Source organism: Astyanax mexicanus, chromosome 19 (genome assembly GCF_023375975.1).
Source record: "Astyanax mexicanus isolate ESR-SI-001 chromosome 19, AstMex3_surface, whole genome shotgun sequence".
NCBI lineage: Eukaryota > Metazoa > Chordata > Actinopteri > Characiformes > Acestrorhamphidae > Astyanax > Astyanax mexicanus.
In genome coordinates this window covers 5,738,764-5,759,373 of record NC_064426.1, presented here as the reverse complement: position 1 = coordinate 5,759,373, position 20,610 = coordinate 5,738,764, and the positions used below count along the sequence as shown (strand labels likewise).

At 38.8% G+C, this 20,610-nt stretch overlaps 1 protein-coding gene across 13 annotated transcripts in view; it reads left to right on the top strand.

The window, feature by feature from the left end:
• The window catches only part of rbfox1 (RNA binding fox-1 homolog 1), a 463,109-nt gene that overhangs the window by 358,344 nt on the left and 84,155 nt on the right, over window positions 1-20,610 (top strand). The window contains exon 1 of one of the 13 annotated variants that reach the window (XM_049467916.1): window positions 10,473-10,651. The exons of the other annotated variants lie outside the window; for them this stretch is intronic. Within the exon in view, the coding sequence (XP_049323873.1) occupies window positions 10,619-10,651 (33 nt within the window). The 5' untranslated portion in view covers window positions 10,473-10,618. Of the gene's footprint in view, window positions 1-10,472; window positions 10,652-20,610 lie in introns of those variants that run through there. 13 annotated transcript variants of the gene reach the window in all.

Here is a 20,610-nt window from a genome sequence, read left to right as displayed (position 1 = left end):
TCTTCTGGGCCTGGAAAGTATTGAAATGTCAGCGCCGCCGGCAGGGCTCGCTGAATGACGGGCAGGTGCTTAATTGTGTGTGAGTATCCACCAGAGGCCCGAGCTGCTGCGACTTTACGGAGACGAGGGGAAGCACGGCCGGAATAGCAGATGAGTGTTTTTGTTTGGGGAGAAGTGCCTCGGAGCCGGGCCTGGCGCTCGCCGACCGCGCTGCTCTCCTTTGTGATCCTACTGAGATTTCCTCTGTTATTGGTATCGACTTGACAGGATTTGCGTCTGTCGCGCTGCGCCACTTAATCCAGATCAGCCCTTAATTCTAATTAAACTGCTCGGGGATGCACTTCGCCGCCTTGGCAAGTCACAGCCGGGCCACGTCGGCCTCCAGCCACTCCGTCTCCAACTGCTTGACCTGGAAATCAAATGGAGACTGATGTTGGCTGATAAAATATGAACTGCGGCTGGAGGGATGCGCCGCTCGGCTTCGAGAGCGCGCCCCTGAGCGTTTAAAGACCGGCTTAACTGATTTCACTGTTTAAACCAATATTGTTCAGACTTCACAATTTTTTTTGACATTATAACCAATTAAAAATAGAAAAAGCTAAAGTTTATATGTATATATATATATATATATATATATATATATATATATATATATATATATCTGTATGTTTAGTACTTTTTTATTCACAGTTACACAAAACACATTACCAGTCAATTTATAGACCTATATTAAACTTTGAATATTTAATAGATTATTTTACTTATTTTACTTGGTTTGCTTTGTTTTGGTGAGCTCATGTTTTATATTAAGATAGAAACATTATATTTATTTAGAAATGTAATTTATTTATGCTGGTAAAAAAAATGACACTCATTTATTCACACATTTCTACACAAGCTTCTGTTGCCCTTTATTTTTTTTATTTTTTTTTCTAGTCATAATTAGATAGTGATTCATTATACAATGCAGCCCTCCATTGGTATAATGGCAGCATTCAAACATTAAAAATACATCTAAACAAAGAGCAATAGCTGCCTGAATGTTTATTTATATGGCTTTCAATGTTAAACTTTGTTTTTTAGAGATAATTTGTCTTTAATTACATTTAAGTTTGACCAGCAGAGGGCAATGTGGGGTATTTTGGGGTCGACACCCATCACTAGTCGACATTGAGCAAGACCTGCCGATTGACGATAACAGTTGAGGACAGGATTGGATGCTACATTTACAGTATCTTTCCAAGCACATTTAGTAATGCATCATCATGCAGGTCTTCTACAATATTTTGTGCGTTGTTGAGTTCTGCCATCATGCACAATGTCTAATGTCTAACTTTATAAGAAAGTATTTGATTTCAGACTTATAATTATGATCATATTCTATATTACGTATCAGCTAGTGCTGGGCGATTATGACATAAAAAAAATTATCTTTGATTTTTTCACCAAAAATCAGATTTTGGTTCTAATCGATTTTTTCCCCCCTAAAAATCTAACTACAGATGAGGCGTCGGTAACCAAGGTAAGACGATTAAAGACTTAAAAAATGAGCAGCGTTTTTGGATATTTCAGATAAAAAATATAAAATGCCTGAATGTAAAATTGCGATAACCTATTGCATTAAACTGTTTTTCAAATTAACCAAATTAATTGTAAAAATCGCTCAGCACTAATTAATATCAGCTACCAAAACAATTAATTGAAATGAACAAATACAACTTTAGATAAGCACACATGCTATAATAAAATAAAATAAAATAAAAAAAACTTTCAGGAGGGAAATCAAGAAAGGGTCTTCATCTCAATCCGGCGTGAACCTGCAGCGAGGGCTCACGCACCGCGCAGAAGGCGCCGCTCACGTGACGCAGGAGGAGTGGCGGTGCACTTTGACTGCGAGGGCTGGTGGCGAGCGCTTTAAGATGTTTAATTAAAGATGGTGTGTGACAGGAGGGAGACCTGCGTGGGGTCCGGAGAGGACACAGCTAATCCTCTTCCCGCGCTGCGCTATCCCCATGTGGGCGTGATTGATGAACTGATTCCACTTTACGTCTTCATTTGCACAGAGAGCGCCTCGCCCTGCACGGGCGTACAGGCTGACAGAGAGAGAGAGAGAGAGAGAGATAGAAAAGGAGGGATGAGAGAGAAAAAAAAGAGAGATGGAGATGAGGGGGTGGGGGAGAGATTAGGAAAGAGAGACACAGAAATGAGACACAAATGCATTTACATAAAGTCATTTTTTACCCCCACTCTAATTAAAATCATGAATCTAAGAAAATATTGATTGATATCGTTTTGATATTGTATTGCACTGCAATATTTAGTTTTGCAATACAATGTGTTTCATGTTTCAACCCCTCCCACTAGATAGCAGTATTTTACTCTGTCGTTTAACCTCGCTCTTCTGATTGGATAAAAAAAAAAAATATATATATATATATATATATATATATATATATATATATATATATATATATACATATGTATACTCACACGTTACAAATCTGACAGTGTGTCAGTATGACATTTTTTCAAAAAAATTATTTAAACTATTTTAGAATATTGCCTTAACAACAGTATTGTAATATATCGCAGTATATTGAATCATGACCTCTGTATTTTGATACATATTATATTGTATATAATTGCCTAGTATTAGTATTCTTGCCTATATGCAGCCTTAATAATCCTTTGTCTTTTAACAAATCTTTTAGCTTTTTTTTTTAATCTTTTTTTTTTTTTTTGTTGCTTTGATTAAACAGTATTTGAGTAGGTATGAGTATATAACTTAACATTTACAACCAAAAAAAAATACCTTTAAATATTACAATGTAATAAACATTTTTTTTCTTTTGAGGATAATGTAAGGCCCCCCTGTGCCAGTTGTTATATATAATATCTTCATTTTAATCCATAACATCTGTAAGCATCTTTTAGTCTCTGACATCAACCGGGAGAAAGGTTTTCCCACTCCTCCATGCATAATTCTCTCTGAAGCTTCATCTTCAGTGATTGCACCGCCAATCTCAGACTTTTTTTAGAGAGCTCTTTGGATCTGGTCATGGTGATCCACTCATTTCAAGAGCAAATCCAGAGAAAAAAAACACTAATTTCTGAGTAATCAATGAAACATGTATGTTTTGACATGTACAGCAAGTATGTTGTCGATATGAAAAAAATTATATTTTCCACCTCCACTTCACACTATATTACTTGTTAGTTTGGGAAAAATTAACACACCAATGTAATCGCTGAAAAATCTTTGCTGTGCTTAAATTATTATAATTATTAAAGATATTGCACATCACATTTTTTGTCGGTATCATACACCACTAGTTTATTTTACGCTCCGTTTTTCAGTTTTGTTCAAATGAAGCTGCGATGTCAGGGATGTTCAGAAAGATACAGGTTTTCTCATGTGGATTTTTTCTGTACCTTTGCAACACATGCACACTTTCAATCAATCATAATTATATACACACACTTACTCTCATCCCTCTCTCTCTTTCTCTCTCTCTCTCTCTCTCTCTCTGTTTTCTCGTACCTCCTTTGTTATGCAAGAAGAGCAGCTTGCTATCATTGGGTCAAATGCTAAAATACACAGTTACATCAGAGCGGCGTTTGCCTGGACTTGGCGTGCTCAGGCTTGTGTTTTTTTTTTAAGGTAGCCCCCCTGCTGGGAAATGGGTTACATTCAAAATAGTTCACACCAACGCACTACAAACCTCCTGCATTATTAATTTGTTTACTGTGAGATGCAGAGAGAGAGAGAGAGAGAGAGAGGGAGCGAGGGAGCGAGCAGATGCTGATGCTGATGCTGATGCTGATGCTGATGCTGATGCTGATGCTGAGCTCTCAGCTCTCCATGCTGGAAGAAACGTTTGTATCTTAGCACGGGCTGTTGTGCTCTGCATTTCTGATAGGTGGGCCTGGCCTTCCGTCGACCTATCCAGACATCTGAAGACCCAGGCCTTTCTGAGATCAGAAAAATGTGCAGTTTGTAGGCTGTAGTCTAATTCAACTAAGATAATGCTACTTGATAGAAAGCCCTTCTGGCTATAGATTGTAAAAATCAAATCGTTCTATAATCACATCTTGGCACCCTGAATCTAAATCGAATAAAATAGTAAGAGAGAGTCCCACCCCTGAGGGCCAAAGTGTCAGCTCTGCATGTCAACGTTGAGCGCAATGTTCATTGTGAAAGTATTGTGAAAGTTTTTTTCCCCCAGACTCAGGACCGCTTGCTTTATGGGTTCAGTGGTCAAGTTTTTCCTAGTCCTCCATGCATAATTCTTTCCGAAGCTTCGTCTTCAATGATAGTCTCAGAATTTCCTCTTCTCGTCTGCGTCTACACTCTCATATACTCAATACTTCATTTTTTTTTTTTTTTTTAGGATAATGTTAGGTGGTCCAGAGCACAGTTTTGCTCAAAATATTGCAATGCACACAACATTATGGGTGACATACCAGAGTTCAAAAGAGGACAAATTGTTGGTGCATATCTTGCTGGCGCATCTGTGACCAAGACAGCAGGTTTTTGTCATGTATTAAGAGCCACGGTGTCCAGGGTAATGTCAGCATACCACCAAGAAGGACCAACCGCATCCATCAGGATTAACTGTGGACGCTGTAAGAGGAAGCTGTCTGAAAGGGATGTTCGGGTGCTAACCCAGATTGTATCCAAAAAACATAAAACCACGGCTGATCAAATCACGGCAGAATTCACGCCAGAACTGTCCGTCGGGACAATAAATTGTTGTGGTCTAAAACCAGGTGTCAGTTTCACTGTCCAACCTCTGTATATTGTATTGAACGAATTTAAGAAATATTTTGTGATATAAATTTTGTCTCTATCATCCAGCACCGGTAAATGAACATACATGCATACTATGCACTCTGACCTAAGTAGCAATGACATGAACTCCATTCTTCTCCCATCCCACCACCCAGTTAATTATAGACATGAAACTGAAGTTGTTTTAAGGTAAAATAAGCAAATATTAGATTGTTTCTTTATAGTAGAACTCCCCCGTCCTACTCCCGCTCCACAGTGCCTGTTTGTTAGTGTGATCCGGATCGAGAATCATTATGTCGCAGTGGAGTGAAGTCATAGGGGGGGTTGGCACGTGTGGCACGCAGGCTGGAATAATGAATGTGCGTGGGGCCCGGGGGCCGGCGGTGTGGAGGTGGCCCCGCTGTCCGCCCGTGTCACCAGGTGATGGGGGAGCGATTTGCCCTCTAAAGCCGCAGAGCAAGAGCGAGCGAAGTGGCACCCTGTGGGCCTGGACAGGAGCCAGCTCAGTGTCTAGAGTGAGGGGCAGCCCGGCGGTCCTCTTTCTCCCTCTCTCTCTCTCTCTCACACACACTTACACACACATATATACACACATATACACACACACATAAGCATACACACACACACACACACACACACTTTGAGCCTGCAGAGAGTGAGAGGAGAAGACTTAGGTGAAGGTCAATCGAACATCCGAGCTATAGGAGAGAAAGGGCCGGAGCCAGCGGGGGCCGCTTTTCTGTCCAGACTTGGCCCGGGATTTCGCTGTGCAAACCAGAGTGTACCAGAGAGAGAGAGAGAGAGAGAGATAGAGGAGAGAAAGAAAGAGAGAGAGAGAGAAAGAGAGAGAGAGAGAGAAAGAGAGAGGACGTTGTGCTTTCCCTTCTTTTTCACATCTCATCCTAATCTTCAAATCTCTTCCTCTCTCTCTCTCTCTGTGAAGTAGTAAAGTCTCTCTCTCTCTCTCTCTCTCTCTCTCTCTCTCTCTCTCTCTCTTTAAAACCATCTCACTCATCCTCATACAGCCTAAGCAGCTGCTGAAAAGAGAGCCTGTGAAGGACAATAAACAGATCCCAGCATGCTATAGTGATTTAATTGAAGTGGGGCTGGATAATAATTCAGTTTCAATATATATCGTGATATATACAGCGCTGGAAAAAAATGACCACTTCAGTTTCTGAATCAGTTTCTCTGATTTTGCTATTTATAGGTTTATGTTTGAGTAAAATGAACATTGTTGTTTTATTCTATAAACTACAGACAACATTTCTCCCAAATTCCAAATAAAAATATTGTGATTTAGAGCATTTACTTAAAGAAAATAAGAAATGGCTGAAATAACAGAAAAGACGCAGAGCTTTCAGACCTCAAATAATGCAAAGAAAACTTTCAAAAAAATATTTAATAATACATGTTAACAGTGTTTTCTCTCTAATCTCTCCAATTTCATCCTAAACTGCTACATTATTGCTACAGCATATTTAAATAGACATATTGGTTTTGTTTTCTCTTAAACTCCTTTCTTTGTGATATGGCATTCACTCATAGCTGAAGTGATTATCTGAGTAATTAATATACCAGGTAAAACTATAGGCTACAGGATCTTACAGGGGTTTAGATTGCAAATTACATCTGATATTCTACAGCAGCCAGATATTTTCCAAGCCATCAAAAGGCAGGCCACAAAAAAAAAAAATCTGTTTTGGTAAATAAAGTGTAATGGGATGGAGTGCTACAGACTAGTAGCTCTCCAGCCCAGATCGTTGTTGAACCTAATTGCAGAACAGTTGATCTCAGAACAGGTAAACCCAAGAAGAAAGGAATAAAAAAAAAATAAATAAACACACCACTCCTCACGCGGGATCAAATCTGTGTCATCAGGGTTGCGGTCCAACGAATTATCGCTGCCCCAGTTAGTGAATTGGCACACAACTTGGGAAAAACGCCCTTATAAGGAGATAGCGAGCCCAAGAACGGGCAAAAAAATGAGAATTTGTGGAACACCGATCACGACAGAGAGAGACAGGGGAGGGATGTAAACAAAAGCTCACCAGAGAAGCTTTTTACTCCTTATGTTCTTCTTTATCGTTAATTATAGTTCAAACAACCTCTCAGGCCAGATGTTTCTACAGTTTCTACATATCATACTGCCAGGCTCTTGCAAATGAACGCAGCCTTATGTGATACCTGAAGAAAGTGCTGTAATGAATGTGCACGCATGTTCCACAAGAGTGAAACATAATAAATGAGCGCTGCTGATGTAAAGTGAAAGACATATAATCTGAAAAAGTCATGTGTATTGGAGTGGAAATGATGGACACGTATGAATCAAGTAAATTCAGTCCATTACTGTTTTCAGCGTAATGCACTTTCAGCACAGTACTGGAAACGACTGGCTCGGCGCGGCGGCGTTGGCGGCATTTGATATACGACCAGGCTGCATGCTTTATGGCTTTACTAAATCAACCAGGATGGCTCGAATATCGCAGGTGATCAGTCTTCACACGCGGACAGCCGGTCTTCGATTGGCAGCTCGTGCTGAGCAACCCGTCTGCGGTTAAGAACCGCTGAGTTTTCCGGACGTTTCGTTTTGACGCAGGTTCAGCGTTCACGCAAGTGGAGAGAATAAGAAAAAGCGTTCTCGAGTTTCGGGCTTAAGTGGTCTGTGGAGCGTGAAAAAAAAAAAACTAAAATACAGAGAATCCAGACTCGTTTCCACTGACCAGAAAGAATTTTATTTTAACTGCGAATATCGGCTGTTTCTTTTCTAAAATTTAAAACACCTCGGAATATTATCACTGCTAAAGATGATGTCACATTTGCTTAACATGAGAGTATGAATAGTAGTAACTTAGACAATGATTCATTGGGTAGGAAAAGGTTAAATTTAACAGCATGGCAGAAAGGGGAAGACGGGGCGCTGTAGGTTTTTTTAGCCTGCAATTATCTTTCTCCACACCACACACACTCTTGCAGTGTTCTACAATCATTGCTGCTAACTCTCACCATTTCCATGCAGTTCTGAGGAGAGTTTAGGGAGAACAAGAAGAAGAAAAAGCATAAAATACCTTAAGAATCAGGTCCACCTTAAAAGACTGAAAAGATCAGAACTATAATGGTTAAATTAAATAACAAAACTGAAAACTTGAGAGAATGTGGATCAATATCTTGTAGTTATTCCCAAAGTTTACTCATTGTCTCTTACACCCCGTCAACAGTCTATTTTCACGCCCTGTGTCTGTGCTGTTAAATCAGCATCGGAGTTTAGGAATAAATTTACCCTGATTGGTATGGTGGTCTGGAAGTGAGGTATGTTCAGGTAAATTTATTGCGTGTTTCTATGTATCTATGGCAGTGGAAAATACAAGTGCTCCATTGCCTGATTAAAACCCTGACAACAGTAAACCCTCAGCTTTCCAGTCCTATCTTTTTAACTCAGCAATAAACAGAATAAATAATAAAATGAAATTGCTGTTGTCTTAAATGAGCTGCTGGCACACCTTCACAGGTCAGCTTTCTCTGCATTCTCGACACACAAAAGTGCTGCACTGTTAAGATACGAACTATGCCAAAGTCCAAAATGCACAAGTGACACAATGATTGGTTTATTTCGTGTTAAAACCAAAACACACCCATGATTAATTCAGATAATATGTACATGCTTTTTGTGTGTTTCGAGACACACAAGGCGTATTTTTTGAGCCCTTACAATTCCAAAGATACACAGATGAGCCCTAAATCCAGCAGCACAATATGTAATTGACTGATGTGCTATATTTTTATATGCTAAAATAGGGCCCAAAGAGTTAAAATTTGGAAAAAGGTTAAGGTTTAGGCTAGGGATATGGTTAATGCAAGGTTAGGGCAATGGTTAGGGATTAAATTAGGGATTAGGGATTTAGGTAATATGGTTAAAGCTAATAAAAGCCAATAAAAGTGTTATTACTCTACTTAAAATTAGAGTTAGGAATAGAGAGATAGCAAAGGTTAGGGTAGGATTCGAATGATATTTAAATCAAACGAAGTAAACAGATGCTCTGTGTCTTTTAAAGCATAATTACTGTTTATTTTCCCATAGAATAAAACAAGACGGGTAATCAATGTCAGGGTCAGGGTCGTATTGGGTCCAGAGCCTACTTTGGGCACTTTTTAGAATCATTGGGCACAAGGCAGCAGTACCCCCTGGACAGGGTGCCAGTCTATTGCGGGGTTCCATTCACACCCATTCACTCACACACTCACACCTAGAAACAATTTAGCAAAGCCAGCTCACCTACCCTGGGTTTCTGGGAGGTGGGAGAAAACCAGTGAAAACCTGGAGAAAAGCTCCTGGACCTGGGAAACACACTCACTATACCACCACATATTATACATATTTAATGTTTTATATTTATTATTTTTTGTCAAGTATGTTACTTATGTGTAGATACAGGTGTATGCCATATTTACACCTGGTCACATTATGCCTTCTGAGTTTTAGGAATATATGTATCTAAATTAAACAGTGTAAAAGTGGCAATGCACCCAAAATGTATTTAAAACAGATGGACCCTATTTTAACAATTTAAGCAATAGGAAGGTTCAAAATATGCATGCAAAAGGCATGTGCTAATTTTCTTATTTAATCATGGGTGTGTTTTTATTTTTTAAGTGAAATAAACCAATCGTTTTGCCAGTTGTCATTCCCTTTAAGAGGCAGGTGAGCTCTGACTTTGGCACATTCGTATCTTAACAGTGCAGCGTTTTGTGTGTCACAGCAGAGACTGATACTGATCTGCTCGTTCACACTGTGAAGATACACCAGCAGCTCATTTAACTCATTTAATAAGCTAACCGCAATGTTATTTTATTCTTTATTCTGTTTAATGCTGAGTTAAAAGATGTATCTGCGCTCTGCAGTGCATCTATAGGAATGGACTCTATATAAATGACTGTTGGCTGTTGTCAGGGTTTTAATCAGTCAGTGGAGCTCCTGTGTTTTCCGACATAAAAATAAATAGAAACACGCCAGAAATTGAAATTGAACTGAAATAGACTGTAGAGGGGGTGTAAGATAGCAATGAGCATCACGACACACCTCACACAGGGTGTACGATAGAGCACTAATACACTTTAGCTGAATACAGCTGAAACTCCTCCCAGTACAATCAAATCAACAGTAATAGTGCATATCAGTGCATTTTCCATCCCGCACAGCATCTGGATTACAGTTTGACTAACTAGAGACAGATGTGACAGATGTGGTTAATATAAATATATAGTATATATAAAGATACTAGTCACATGATGAAGTGACCAGGTGTAAACAGAATCACCATAGAGAATACATATATACACACATACATAGTTCAACAATAAAACTAAAAGATTATCCAAAAAAAATTTAAAAAAAATTAATGGAGAGAAAAGTGGTCTGTATATGTTTAACCTGTTCAATAATTTAAATTTAAAATAAAGAAATAAAAAAATTGCATAAGAGAGATAAAAGAATAAGAATCAGAGAGAGAAACTGACTTTGCTTTGAGAGAAAGAGTTAAAAAACAGGAGAAAAAAATGGGAGCATAGCTTTTGCTTGCATTAGCTCCCTCCTCCTTCTCCACCCCTCCCTTTCCCTCCTACTCACACTCACTCACTCTCTCTCTCTCTTTCTCTCTCTCTCTTTCTCTCTCTCTCTGTCTCTCTCACACACACACATTTACACACTCCCGCTCGTTCCCACTACACACACACACACACACACACACACACACACACACCCTCATCCATAATTGATGCTTGCTTTGGGCCGATGCTGCAGGGCTCGGGACTGAGGCAGCTGCTTAGTTTATGGAGGAAAAAGGGAGCAAGATGGTGGAGCAGGTATTTTATTCCCTTTTATTTTGCTTACCAAGCGTATTCCTGTAGTTTTTTTCCCTCTCTCCCCCTCCTCTGCGTATCCCTTTTGTGCTGTGGCTGCAGACTAAAGCGGGTGGCGAGCGCATGGATGTGTGTACGGGAGTGTGTGTGTGTGTGAGAGGCAGAAAGTGAGCCTTAAAGAAAGAGAGGGAGCCCCCTTCAGCTACTCTTTTTAGGCAGCTGGATTTGCTTTCTTCAGCCTGTGCCCTCCGATCCTCTCCTCTCTCTTCTCTCTTCTCTATTTTTCTCTCTCTCTCTCTCTTTTTCTCATTCTCTCTGCTGCTCTTCTAGCCGCTCGCCCCTCTCTCCGTTTCAGGTTGGTGTCTGTGGCTGAAATTACAAATTTAGCAGCCAGCTGCAGCGACAATCATTTCACGCAGCCAGACTGTGTGCAGTTAGCAGCAGCAGCAGCAGCAGCAGCCGAGCCAGCGAGAGGCGTTTTCAGTTTTCAGCTTCAAACGTTTGGCTCCGGCAGGCCGTGGAAAAGAATCAGTAACGTCCAGAGTAGCACTTTGTGGAGCCAGCAGAGCCAAATGGTTTCTCCGTGCGTTAACTCTCTAACAGCGAGACAATAGAATAGAAGAAGCAGATGTTCTCACCTCTCTTACTTTTTTAAATTACGTTGTGGGGAAAAGGTACTATAACAATAGAAGAAAATAAAAAAAAAAAAAACAGAGAAAGGGAGTAAAATAATACATTACATAAGATGTCTGATAAGACCAGTAACTGAAGAACAGTTTCTTATTGTTTTCTCTGATACACTCTGGAATCTCTGGAAAAAATTAAGAGACCACTTCAGTTTCTGAATCAGTTTCTCTGATTTTACTATTTATAGGTTTATGTTTGAGTAAAATGAACATTGTTGTTTTATTCTATAAACTATAAAAATATTGCCATTTAAAGCAGTTATTTGCAAAAAAAAAAAGGAGAAATGGCTTTAATAACAAAAAAAAAAGATGCAGAGCTTTCAGACCTCAAATAATGCAAAGAAAACAAGTTCATATTCATAAAGTTGTCATGCATCTTGGCATGTTTTTTTTTTCTCCACCAGTCTTACACACTGCTTTTGGATAACTTTATGCCTTTACTCCTGGTGCAAAAGTTCAAGCAGTTCAGTTTGGTGGTTTGATGGCTTGTGATCATCCATCTTCCTCTTGATTATATTCTAGAGGTTTTCTATTCCATAAAATCAAAGAAACTCATAATTTTTAAGTGGTCTCTTTTTTCCAGAGCTGTATATAGTACATTCCACATCCGGGCATCACATAACAGAAGATCAGGATTAAAACAAACTTGGGGAATTGTTTTTTTGGAGGTGTTAAAGCAGATTGATGCAGTTTCTTGAAGATAAAACATCAATATGACCTAGTAAATTGGGATTTGCAGTTTTGTGCAGTTTCTGCAAAACTAAAAAAAATAAAAAATAAGTAAAACTCCACTTAAACGCTTATACACTGACATGCCAAATGTCATAGGACAGGAACTAATTGTGAGCATTGTCTCCCATGACTTTTGACTTGACCCATGAATGCTAAAGAACACTGCAATGATCTGTGGGATCTTCTGCATTGAATGTGGTTGAAGGTGATTTCTTCCAGCTGCTGGCAATCACTTATCTGTTCACACTTACGATTCTGACCAGACGCTGCCGGTCACAGTCATTATCACCCACTGCGCTGTTCATTGTGCCTCTGTAGGACCAAATCAGTAATACGACTTCAACAGCTGAGTCTGGATTGAATCTGGATTGTAATCTGAATTTCTGTTCACACTTACAGTTACTTCAGACACTATGGCAGTTCATCTAATGATACAGGCAGAGTGGTGTGAAAGAAAAGCTACAATTCTGCATTCATATCGGTTTTACTACAACCAGTGTGAACACCCAGCACACTGAGTACTCAAAAAAAAGGATAATAAATAAAAAAAAAGCACTTGTAAAGCTGCATTAACAATGATTACTGCAACTAATGATTACTTTGGTAGTCGACTAATCTGCCGATTATGTTTCCGATTAGTCAATTAGTGAACAATTATTTTTGCCATCCATTTGTCCTCCATCTCTGCTTGCTGTGGGTATGGCTGCTGTTTCTTGCTTTCTTCGTCTTCGCTTCACATTGATAAAAACAGCTGAACAAGGGATATAAATGCTCTTTAAATGTGCAGAACATTGCCTTTAAAATGTGATAAGTGCTGATTCAGTGAGGAAATGTGTAATCTGTTGTATTTGGGCACTTTTTGAGACCTTTTGAGGCCAAGTTGAGTGTAAACTGTGTGAGTGTCCTCAGTATTTTGTGTATTGCTGCAAATGAATGATTATTCAACAAGGAACTTGGAATTTGGAGTCAACAAATTTTTATAATCGACACTGTCGATTATATTGACTAATCGTTGCAGCTATTTTTAAAAATGTTAAATGGTTTTATACAATTTTTTCCCTATAAACTAATCAATATATATCTATATTTATAAATACTGCATAAGTGTTCGATTAGGCTTCATAACTTTGTCTAGTGAGCAGCATATAGGCTAGCAAAAGCAAACTTTTTTACAGTTAAATTATTAGTTAAAATATTAATATTTAAAACCCACCAGAGACCCCAATAATCTCAGCCGTCTTTCTCCACGCTGTATTACTCTGATCAGAGTCCCTGTAAATCAGCAGGGATTGATCATAAAGGACAGGAAAGCCTTTCTGAACCATTGAAAGTGAAACCAAAATGTTTTCATACTTTGCGCTGAGGACACTTATCAGGCAAACACCTGCTCTCTGATTGGATAGATGCATCATGTTGCATTGAAATTAGGATAATAGGATACATCACTATGCGTTGATGTGATGGAGCAGTGTAAATGCAGTTTTGAAGTTAGGCATAGCTGCTTGTTCTTGAGATTTATCTAAGATGTTTGGCATGTTTCTATTAATATGTTATTAATTTTATTTAAAAAAAAAAACATTTCTCAAACTGGATTGTGATCTGAATCTGTGTTTACACACTTGTTTAGGTACTAGTACAATGCATCCAACTATAATGGCAGCGTGAAGTAACTCCAATTCCACATTTTTAAATGTCTTTTCTCTGGATAACAAAACAAAGACTCTAAATCGATTCCTGACATAAAATTAGGGTTAAAATGAAAGATATATTTATCCATTATTAAGTCCACAGACTGGAATTTATTTAAGTCTTAAAGCAGCAAAGTGATAGAGAGGTGAACAAAAGAATATAGAGGTAGCAAACTAAGTAAAGGATTACTTAGCTAACATGATAAATAGTATTAAAACGATTTAATCTCAATATTTACACATGCACACAAAACTTTTACTGTGAATGTAGAGGATGCACATTGTTCTGACAAGTTTTAGTATGAAATTCTGCTTTGTGTATTTAAATATAGTGTGTATTTAAGTGTATAGTTTGTATGTAAGTGTATAATATGTGTGTACTGTATGTGGTTCTAGTGGGAGCAGTCTAACTGCAGCAGGAAGGCTAAAAGAGGATGTTGCTCTAATGTTGTGGTTTGTGGGCCTCCATTAAAACAAATCAATACTTAAGTGTTTCTCAATCTGGATTGTGATCTGAATCTGTGTTCACACTTGTTTAGATCCTGTTAGAGTGCATCCAGCTCCAGTAAAGACTGTAACAGAGTAACAGAAAGCATGAATGGCTGAGTGGATCGCTGGCAGTAGATCAGGGTTCAAATCAGCAGCTCTTTTTTTTTTTTTTTTGTGAATTCTGAAGATGCGGCAGATGAGCTGCGTGTGTGATGTAGCTGAGTAGTGTGGCGTGTCCCTTTATGGTTCAAAATAAAGCTTTTATAAAGGGGTTTATGTGCCTCCATTAAAGGCATCCTCGTACGGAGCAGGACGGCAGCAGACAGCCTCCTCTTTGCGTGAGATTGTAATTGCGCATTGTCGTGAAAAGCCCGTTCGCTGGTGTTTTATAGCCCTGCGTCTGTTTTCTAAGCGCTTCGCCTGAGAGCCGAGGGCGCTGTGCGGTGATGGACTGCCACGTAAAGCATATTTCAGCCTCCAAATGTGGTTCTCATTAGGGAGGAGGCCGGAGCGTTTAGCTAAGCCTGACTGTCTGCCATCTCTTTTCTCTCTCTGCCTCCACCGGCCAACAGCTCCTCCACTGCAGGCCTGCGCTGAGCTCCCTCAGACTGGAGGTAGCGAGCCGGCTGCAGCACAAATCCCAGAAGCCTCGGCTAACCGCGGCGTCTGCAGCCCTCCACGCCCCCCTATAACACACTCGCACACTTCAGACTACACAGACACCCGTCTCCCTTTACTCTTCTCTCCATCTTTCTCTTTCTTTCTTTCTTTTCCTCCTCTCTTCCTAACGGTTTCTACCTTTCTTCTTATTTTTTGCTGTTTTTTCTTGAATTATTATTATTTTTTTACCACCTTTAACTTTAATTCCTCTCCCTGTTTCGTACATTTGTTTTTTTCTTTTCTCTCTTTCTTACCTCATCCTTTCTCTTCTTTTTCTGTCCGTTTTTCTTCTTCTCTTTCCTTTTATTTCTGTCTTTCTTTTACATTTTCTTTCAGCCTTTCTCCTTTCCCTCTTTTTATTTATTATTTCACCGTCTCTGCTTTTCTTTTTCTTTTCCCTGTATTTTATTCTTCATTTTTCTGCCTTTTTCTGTCTTTTCTTTTATCTCTTTCTTCTGCATTTTTTCTTTCTATTTTTTCTCTTTGTTCCTCCTTCTGTTTTTTTTCCTCTTTTTTTATTTATGTCCTTTTTTATTTATGTCCTTCAATTTCTTCTCCTTTTTCTTTTTTTTTCTGTCTGTTTTTCTTCTTCTCTTTCTTTTTATCTCTGTCTTTCTTTGTCCATCTCTGCTTTTCTTTTTCTTTTCCCTGTCTTTTACCCTTCCTTTTCCTGCATTTCTCTTTCTTTTCTTTTCTCTCTTTCTTCTGCATTTTCTCCTTTTTCCTCCTTCTGTTTATTTTTTCCACTTTTTTCTTTATTTATGTCCTTTTTTCTTCCATTTCATCTCCCTTTTCTTATTTTTTCTGTCTGTTTTCCTTTTTCTTGCTTTTTCTGTGCTTTCTTTCCTCTTTCTTCTACATCCTTTCTTTCTTTTTTCTTTTTTTCTCCTTCTTTTACATTTTCCTCTTTTTCTTTACTTCTGTCCTTCTTTCTTCCTTTTCTCTTTCCTTTTTTCTTTTTTAATTATGTCTTTTGTACTCTCTTTTTCTTTATATCTTTCTTTTTTCTTTCATACTTTCTCTGATTTTTTGGTCAGTTTTTATAATCTTTCCTAATCTGTTTTTCTTTTACATTTTATTTCTCTCTTTTATTTCTTCTTTTCCTTTTTTGGTTATTCTTTCATTGTCTTTCTTTCTCTTTTTTTTGTCTTTTATCCCTCCTATTCCTGTTTTTTTACTGTTATTCTTTCACATTCTAATTCACATTTCTATCTTTAAGATTTTTTTCTTTCTTTCTTCTTCTTTCCTCTCTCTCTCTTTATCTCTCCTCTCCTCCCTCCTCTCTCCGTTCTTTGACACTTGTGCCTAAAGTGTTTAGCACTCGTAATCAAATGATAGGCTAATTACAGTGTGAGGCGTCTGCTCTGGAATCTAAGTGAAGGTGCTGTGGAAATGTGCTGATGGCGTTAATAGAAAACAGTGTGATGCGTGTAACATCTGCTTTGGGAGCAGCGGGCGGTTCTCCTTTTTTTAACAAGGAGACGTTTGCGGAGTAGCACCTCACGGTATCTCCCTCCCCGTTCACCCCCCGTCCCACCAGCTTCTGAACTGAGGAGGGAGTGAAGGAAAGAGAGGAAGAAGAATGGAGGAGAGAAGAGAGGACAGGAGTGTGGGTTTTGTTTAGAATATGAAGAGATACTCATGTTTCCACTTTGAATCAATCTGCTTAGTGTGTGTGGGGGGGGGATTTCTCAACCCTGCTCCTGCCTCCTACCTACACACACCTGTGCACACCTGTATATTCATCTCATAAAGTCCATCACTGCAACAGGCACTTTTGTGTGACAGTTTATGATTGACGATTCTGCCTGAAAAACAAGTTACATAAATAAATGTGTAAAAAAAAAAAAGGTGGAACAACTGACTAAGCCAAAAGTGAACTATTGCCAGGCTAAGTAGGTCTGTTTAAGAAGGGAAATCTGTAAACTGTGCTGGACCTCCACCCCTGATCTAAGCAGTGTCCCTAACAACACTTCCTGAGTTTGATCCCCATTGATTCCACAGCATTTACTTCTAATTAGCATCATGTAACAATCATTCAGCATGATATTGGATTTTAGAAGGCAGAGAACAGGCTGTTAGCATTCTCCTCCAAGCGTGTTGAGCTTTTCACTTTGTAAAGATGGGCGTGGCTAACATTGGGGTGTTCCAGAGAAAGGTAGCATGTCCTATCCCAGTCTAAAAGGTGCTTTGGAGGTCAAATAAGATTGTCTTAGTCCAGATCAGCTAAACCATGGTTAAACCAGCACTTTTTTGGTGGTTGATCCAGACTTTTAGGTCAATTACCGAATGTTGAAAGAGGCTGCTGAGGGAAGCTGCTGTCAGACATGAAACAATAATACAATAAAAAAAAGTAGTGGAAAACTAGAAAATCGAGTAGCAGGAGCACATGGCAATATTAGTTTTTTTTTTCATTTTCTATTATAAATTATGATTTGCTCTTGTTAAATATGAGTCTAAAAAGGGAGGAATGGTCAATATATGGGGTTATCAGTTAAATGGGCTCTATTGTTGTAGGACAAGCTTGTGTATTTGGTCAATTGGTCTCAATTTGCTCTTGAGTTTTGTTCTTGAAGTCGTAATTATATAATATCAGTAGTAGGGCTAGGAGGTTAATCAAATGAATTTAATTAATCGAATTACTGTTTAATGTGATTTTTAAAATGGGATAATGGAGATTGTACATCGTTACATATAGAAGCTGTCAGAGGGAATCCTCATCATTATCATTAGATGGACATTTCCTTCAGTCTTTAAATCTTTAAAGAATTCATATATAACAGTGATTTTCATATTGTACACTTTTTTCTAAACTGAAACACAACGCTGTTATAAAAGCCGCATGCTTGCTATTTGTAAAATGAAATGTAAAGAAAACAGTAGCCCTTGGACATCACTTTAAATATGGTGGTCTTTTTAAAAATAAAAAATAAATAAAAACTTTAAAAATGTATGTAGGAACTAAAAATCATAATTAAGAATTTCTCAAATATTAAAAAAAAAAGATTTTTAAATATTTTTATTTTACATTATCGGCCAGCCCTGTACAGTAGTATTCTGTTTGTAAATTTGGAAAAGCGCTTTGACACCAGGCCAACATAAGATGCTTGCACTTCTGAAAACCAATCAGATCAGTGTTGAGTATCTGCAGATGCAGCTCATGTTGTACTTTGCTAGTGTGTTTGCTAAACTGCAACTGTGTATAAAACAAAATCTAAGGAAATAGAACCAAAAATTGCCGGAGCTACCTTTTTTATTTCCTCTTTTTGTGATTGTGTGTGTGTGAATGTACGTGTGTGTGTGTGTCAGGTACAGGATCAGAATGTTCCCCTTCCAAGGTTGTGAGATGCAAATGCCCAGACGATGATGTCACAGCTTGTGGCCCCCCTGCAGATTGATTTTTTATGTAGCGTTTTACATTAAGTGTACTTCCAGCAGAAGTAGTCCACCGTTGCTGCTAAACAACACCGCACGGACGCGGCCCGGCCCGGAGGACCGGGCACGGAGCATGAATTTATAAAACACTCCCCCGTTTGTAAATGGATGTCACATAAAGTACGGAATCTGCATAAAGCGATTCTCGTCGGCGCTGTTGATTTGCATGCGCAGTGCGCTTTTTAGTGCTGGTTTTCCTGAAGCCTGCAGCAGCAGGACATGCAGCTTTGAGCCCGTGGTGGATTCTCGCTCGCCGCTCTAAAGCGGCTTCGTTTGCGGACGACATGCTCAGACGCGGAGCTGTTTGTAGCCCTTCGGTGTTGGCATGCAAAGTGAAAATTCGCGATGGATTTGCCATCCACCTGGATGGAGGTGGGGGAGACGTCTCCGTGCCTAAGTGGATAATCCAGGTGCTTCGGAGGCGGCCGAACGAGGCGTGATTGAATAAGAAAGCTCCGCCTGAAATAAAGGTCTCTACGCGCTGTGTACGGAATGTGTTTTCCAGCAGACGTGCTTGTTCATTTGTTATCGGTGCGTCGCGTACCAGCGAAGTAATTCGATTCTCCAGGACGTCCCTGGTAGCCAGAGTTTGAGGCTGGGAAACTTTCGCAGATGCATTGGCCTGCTGGCAGGACTGATGCTAGCTGAGCTAGTTGAGCTAGTTGAGCTAGGCTAGATGTGAGACAAACACAAACCAAAAAGGCATCTGTAAGGTCTTGCTTTTGGTCTGATTTAGGGATCTTGAAATCTGGCGCAGTCCAAATCTTTGCGTCAATCTTTTAGTCAGACTCTTGACTCAAAGTCAAACTCTGGAGAAGAGCAAAAGCATCTTCAGAAGCTTCATATACATCAAGAAAGGCCTTCAAAGAAAGAAATCCAGAGCAGCTGTTGTTAATTAATTATGCCTTTAATTTGTGTTGTAACCCATAATGCATAAAAAAATAGGTATGACCTTAAAGATAACAAAGATGTAGTTTTTTTTTATGGTTTCTTTTGTTCCGTTTCTTCTTTGTTGTGTCCATATGGCAGGGGTTGTGTTAGTTCCACTGTTAGCCTTAAACTATTTAGGTACCACTTTAAAACAAGACTACCTTTATAAAGGGTTTATAAATGGTTTACAATTAGTTTATTAATGGTCTGTAACATCTGTAAGGTCTTGCTTTTGGTCTGATTTAGGGATCTTGAAATCTGGCACCGTCCAAATCTTTGCGTCAATCTTTTAGTCAGACTCTTGACTCAAAGTCAAACTCTGGAGAAGAGCAAAAGCATCTTCAGAAGCTTCATATACATCAAGAAAGTCCTTCAAAAAAATCCAGAGCAGCTGTTTTTAATTAATTATGCCTTGAATTTGTGTTGTGACCCATAATGCATTAAAAAATAAATAATCAGTTCCATAGGTATGACCTTAAAAATAACAAAGTTATTTATGTAGTTATGTAGTTATGTATGTTTTCTTTTCTTCCGTTTCTTCTTTGTTGTGTCCATATGGCAGGGGTTGTGTTGGTTCCACTGTAACTCCACTGCTCCAATAATTACCAGTGAGACTACTGCTGTGTTAAATCTTGAAGTTGTTATGCTTTCAGAGAATGAGCAGAGTGAAATGTACGGATGAAATGAGTGCAGAGAGGCTCCATACATATCTCTATCTGTATTTAGCATAGCCTTAAAATATTGGGTACCACTTTAAAACAAGACTACCTTTATAAAGGGTTTATAAATGGTTTACAATTAGTTTATTAATGGTTACTGGTTGTAAATGCCTTAAAAATCACTTATTATTAATAATCACTTATAACACATACGTAGAAAGGGCAACAATATAGATGGCTGTGGGTTCACTATTTGGCAAACAACAGGTCATTGTTGCCCTTTCTACGTATGTGTTATAACTGATTATTAATATTAATTAATTTTTTAAGGCATTTACAGTCTAATTAGTAATCATTAATAAATTCATTGTAAACCATTTATAAACCCTTTATAAAGGTAGTCTTATCTTAAAGTAGTTCCAAATATTGTTGATACCTCTTTAGCCTCAACGTATTCTAGTAGGGCTGCATGATACTGAAAAAATATGTTCTTTTTTCGACTATACATATTTTGCGATGTTAAACATTGTAGGGCGCATGACGTTACCAGCCCTGCCCCCACCCGCATGCTGTCATGCTTCAGGACAGATCAAGAGCTGACTCTCAAGTGCCGAGCTCTCAAAACCTGAGAAAAACAGCAAAACAACAGTAATCGGCCTTTTAATCAGGCATTTAATTGGATT